The 3,421-nt window shown below is 33.6% G+C and overlaps 1 protein-coding gene across 1 annotated transcript; it reads left to right on the top strand.

Moving 5' to 3' along the window:
• The first annotated feature begins 336 nt into the window (after positions 1-336).
• On the top strand, positions 337-1,738 carry LOC132033882 (stress protein DDR48-like). The gene is made up of 2 exons (XM_059424022.1): positions 337-995; positions 1,342-1,738. Exons 1-2 carry the CDS (start codon positions 420-422, stop codon positions 1,522-1,524), a joined length of 759 nt encoding a protein of 252 aa, XP_059280005.1. The 5' UTR covers positions 337-419; the 3' UTR covers positions 1,525-1,738.
• Positions 1,739-3,421: the final 1,683 nt, after the last annotated feature.

The following is a 3,421-nucleotide window of genomic DNA, read 5'->3' as shown; positions in this document are numbered from 1 at the left end:
TATTGTATAATATACCCAGTTAGAGACGTTAATTACGGGCAAAACACAAAAGAGAAGTTTGTTCTAATCAAACAAGCAAAATGAATGATGCGAGTCGTATATCATATCAGCTGTTTGATTTACGATGATTATAACAATTGAGTTAAGCTTAGGTCGATTTTCGCCACTTGGATTGAAAATCCACATAACAAACTTCATGGAAAGAGGTGTGAACATTGGATAAGAACTCGTACACGTTCATTGGACAAATTAATTAGTCCCCACTTCAGCTCAGGCTCTAAGCTGAAAAGTCATAGGCTAACATACACTTATAAATACCACTCTATATTAACAAGAAAAAACATCCCAAATATCTTGTCCTACATTTTTTAACAAAAAGTCATCTATACCATCACTTAACTTACCACCAAAAAAACAACATGGCTGAAGAGAAGAAGCACCACTTTGGTCTCTTCCACCACCACAAAGACAAGGAAGAAGACACCCCCGTCGAGAAAACTACCTATGGAGAAGCACCATATGGTGAGAAAACAACATATGGAGAGAGTGAAAAAACTAGTTATGGTGATAATACATATGGCGAGAAACCTAGCACATATGGAGATAACACATATGGTGAGAAAACTAGTTATGGTGATAATTCATATGGCGAAAAACCTACCACCTATGGAGATAATACATATGGTGAGAAAACTAGTTATGGTGGGGGAGATACCTATGGAGACAACAAATATGGAGCTGAGAAAACTACTTATGGAGATAGTGCATATGGAGAGAAAACTAACACCTATGGTGAAAATACATATGGTGAGAAAACTAGTTATGGTACTGAAGGAGGTGGCTATGGAGGAGCTGCCTACTCATCTGAGACTACTAATTTTGAAGACACCACAAAAATCAAAACTGCTGAGGATTATAAGGAAGAGAAAAAACACCACAAGCATCATGAACATCTCGGAGAACTCGGGGCGGTTGCCGCTGGTGCCTTTGCCGTGGTAATTATTTCATACGAATTAATTTCTATATACTGACACTCTAAAGATAACAATATATAATCGTTCATCATGAGGAAATTGGATTAGCAGTAAATGAGGCAAATTATTACAGTATTACAATATGTTAAAATAAACTGGTAGTGTAAAAACTTACTGGTATGTTTCAAGAATGTTATTAAAAATTTGCACTATTATCCACTTAAAAATTATCCACCACTACATGTAAACTGTTCGAAAATATTTTTTACTCTAATTAATAAAGGGTCTAATTGTTTCTTTTGATGGTTTCCTCCATTGATCTCTTATTTTTTTTTTTTATTTTTTTTTTTGGGTATGACTATATCAGCATGAGAGTCACAAGGCAAAGAAAGACCCAGAGAATGCACACAAGCACCACATAGAGGAAGGAATAGCAGCAGCAGCTGCAGTTGGAGCTGGTGGATATGCATTCCATGAGCATCATGGGAAGAAGGAAGCTAAGGAAGAACAAGAGGAAGCTGAGGGAAAGAAGAAACATCATTTCTTCTAATTTTCCTCATGATATTTAATTATCTCTTTGTTATGATCTTCTGTGCTGCTCTATCCTTTGTTACTGAGCACCAATAAATGAGTTGTATGTGTGTTACAGTACTCTTGTGTTTGATGTAAGGGTTACTTTTATACACCTTGGTCAGTTTGGCGTTTCAAGTCGTGTACATGTTGTTCACTTTGCAGTGTGAATAATACTATATCTTGTTAATACAGTATTGTTTATATTAATTATTTCAGTGACCATCCATATCTTTTAAAAAAAAGTTGATGTCTTTCCTTTGGAGCAAAAACCGACCAAAAAGGCGCTTTTCTCTTTAGCCAATTATCCCGTGCCCAAATGATACATATACAGTGTGAGCGGGTCTACATTATTATTGGCAGTCATTTGTATTTTGTTGGTATCCATAAGCAGGCAATTATTTGACTATTAGGGGTCTCAGTCAACAGATGAAAAATATTAGACCAAGAAAAAAGGGTAAGAAGGTAAAAGAAGAAAGCTGTTGAACCCTGAAAGTAAGAGTCCAAATTTGAAATATCTATTGTTACTAAAATAGAATTAGTGGATAGCATGTAGATTAATATAAAATTAACTATTATTACTACTAATTAAAGATTGAATGGCTTAATTATAACCTTATTGTTTGAATGAAATATATATACGAGCATAACTATAGAACAGACAGAATTATCAAATGACGACAGAAGGATTTTGCTAAGGAATCGGAATATAATTACGTTATTTAAAATAGGTCACCAAAATATGTTCGTTCTTCGATTACTTTTTCTTTTCTTTCACTCTTTCCTTTTTTTGGTTGGCAGATGCAGCTCGTTTTTCTTCAATGTATCCGGTAAAATGTAACCAAGGTTGTGATGATAAAATTTTGGATATAATTTTTGAGTCTAATAAAAAAAAGTAGAAAATATTTTTTGTATAATTAATGGGCGGCGTGTGTGAATGCAGAGGCGAATATAGGATTCAAATTAAAGGGGTTGAACATCTTAAATTTTTAGCACTAAACTATTATATTTCTAAAAAAAAATTGTAATTTTAATAAATTTATAATAATGTAATGGATGCGAGCTTTATAGCTTCCATCCGCCTCTGTGTGAGTGGATACTGGACACCGGATAAAAAAAAGACTGTCTTCATCTGGACTTCAAAAGAATAATAGCCAAACCTTTGTGATTGTGAATTTCTTTTATGTCTTTCCAAATTGTGAATTTGAATGTACAAGAAAGCCAAGTCATATCAATTTACAACTAATTATGAAGTGGAAAATTGTGTGTGCCACCATTTGATGGGGATTGAAATCACAAGTGCCCCATACTAAAATCTAACTTTTTAACATTATCGCACTCGATCAATGGTGACCACATATCTTAGTTGAAACAAATTAATTAAATCTTGATATTTGTCAATATTTCTCCATTCCCGCAGTGTATAGGTATATCCTTATGGTTTAATTAAGTACAGCTAATTTTCGATGGTTCTGGAGCTAATTTTAGATGGTTCTGGTACAACTTTTCATAAATGATCTTAGAAGTTACTCCCTCTGGTCCAAAATATTTGAGGTTTTAGGCTTGAGCACATGGATTAAAAAATTCACTAACTCTTAAAAATTAAGAGGGGTTTTGACTTATATGGCCTTAATTAGTACTCCCTCCGTTCACTTTTACTTGTCCACTATTCCTAAAATAGATTTTCATTTTTACTTGTCATTTTTCACATATCAAGATAAGACAAATTCTTTTTTCCTGTATCATTTTTCAAAACCAATACCACTATACAACAATTAATATGGGCATAATGGTAAAATATACACTTTATTTATTATTTCTTAAACAGCGTGAAAAGTCAAAAGCGGACAAGTAAAAGTGAACTGAGGGAGTATGAT

This window comes from Lycium ferocissimum, chromosome 10, assembly GCF_029784015.1.
Source record: "Lycium ferocissimum isolate CSIRO_LF1 chromosome 10, AGI_CSIRO_Lferr_CH_V1, whole genome shotgun sequence".
Classification (NCBI taxonomy): Eukaryota; Viridiplantae; Streptophyta; class Magnoliopsida; order Solanales; family Solanaceae; genus Lycium; species Lycium ferocissimum.
This window is presented reverse-complemented; position numbering and strand designations above follow the sequence as displayed.

What these genes read in the sequence shown, in the direction of transcription:
- LOC132033882 (XM_059424022.1), top strand. Translation starts at nt 420, where the DNA reads ATGGCTGAAGAGAAGAAGCACCACTTTGGTCTCTTCCACCACCACAAA. An exon ending in CCGCTGGTGCCTTTGCCGTG is followed by an intron (nt 996 to 1,341) that starts GTAATTATTTCA and finishes TGACTATATCAG; the next exon opens with CATGAGAGTCACAAGGCAAA.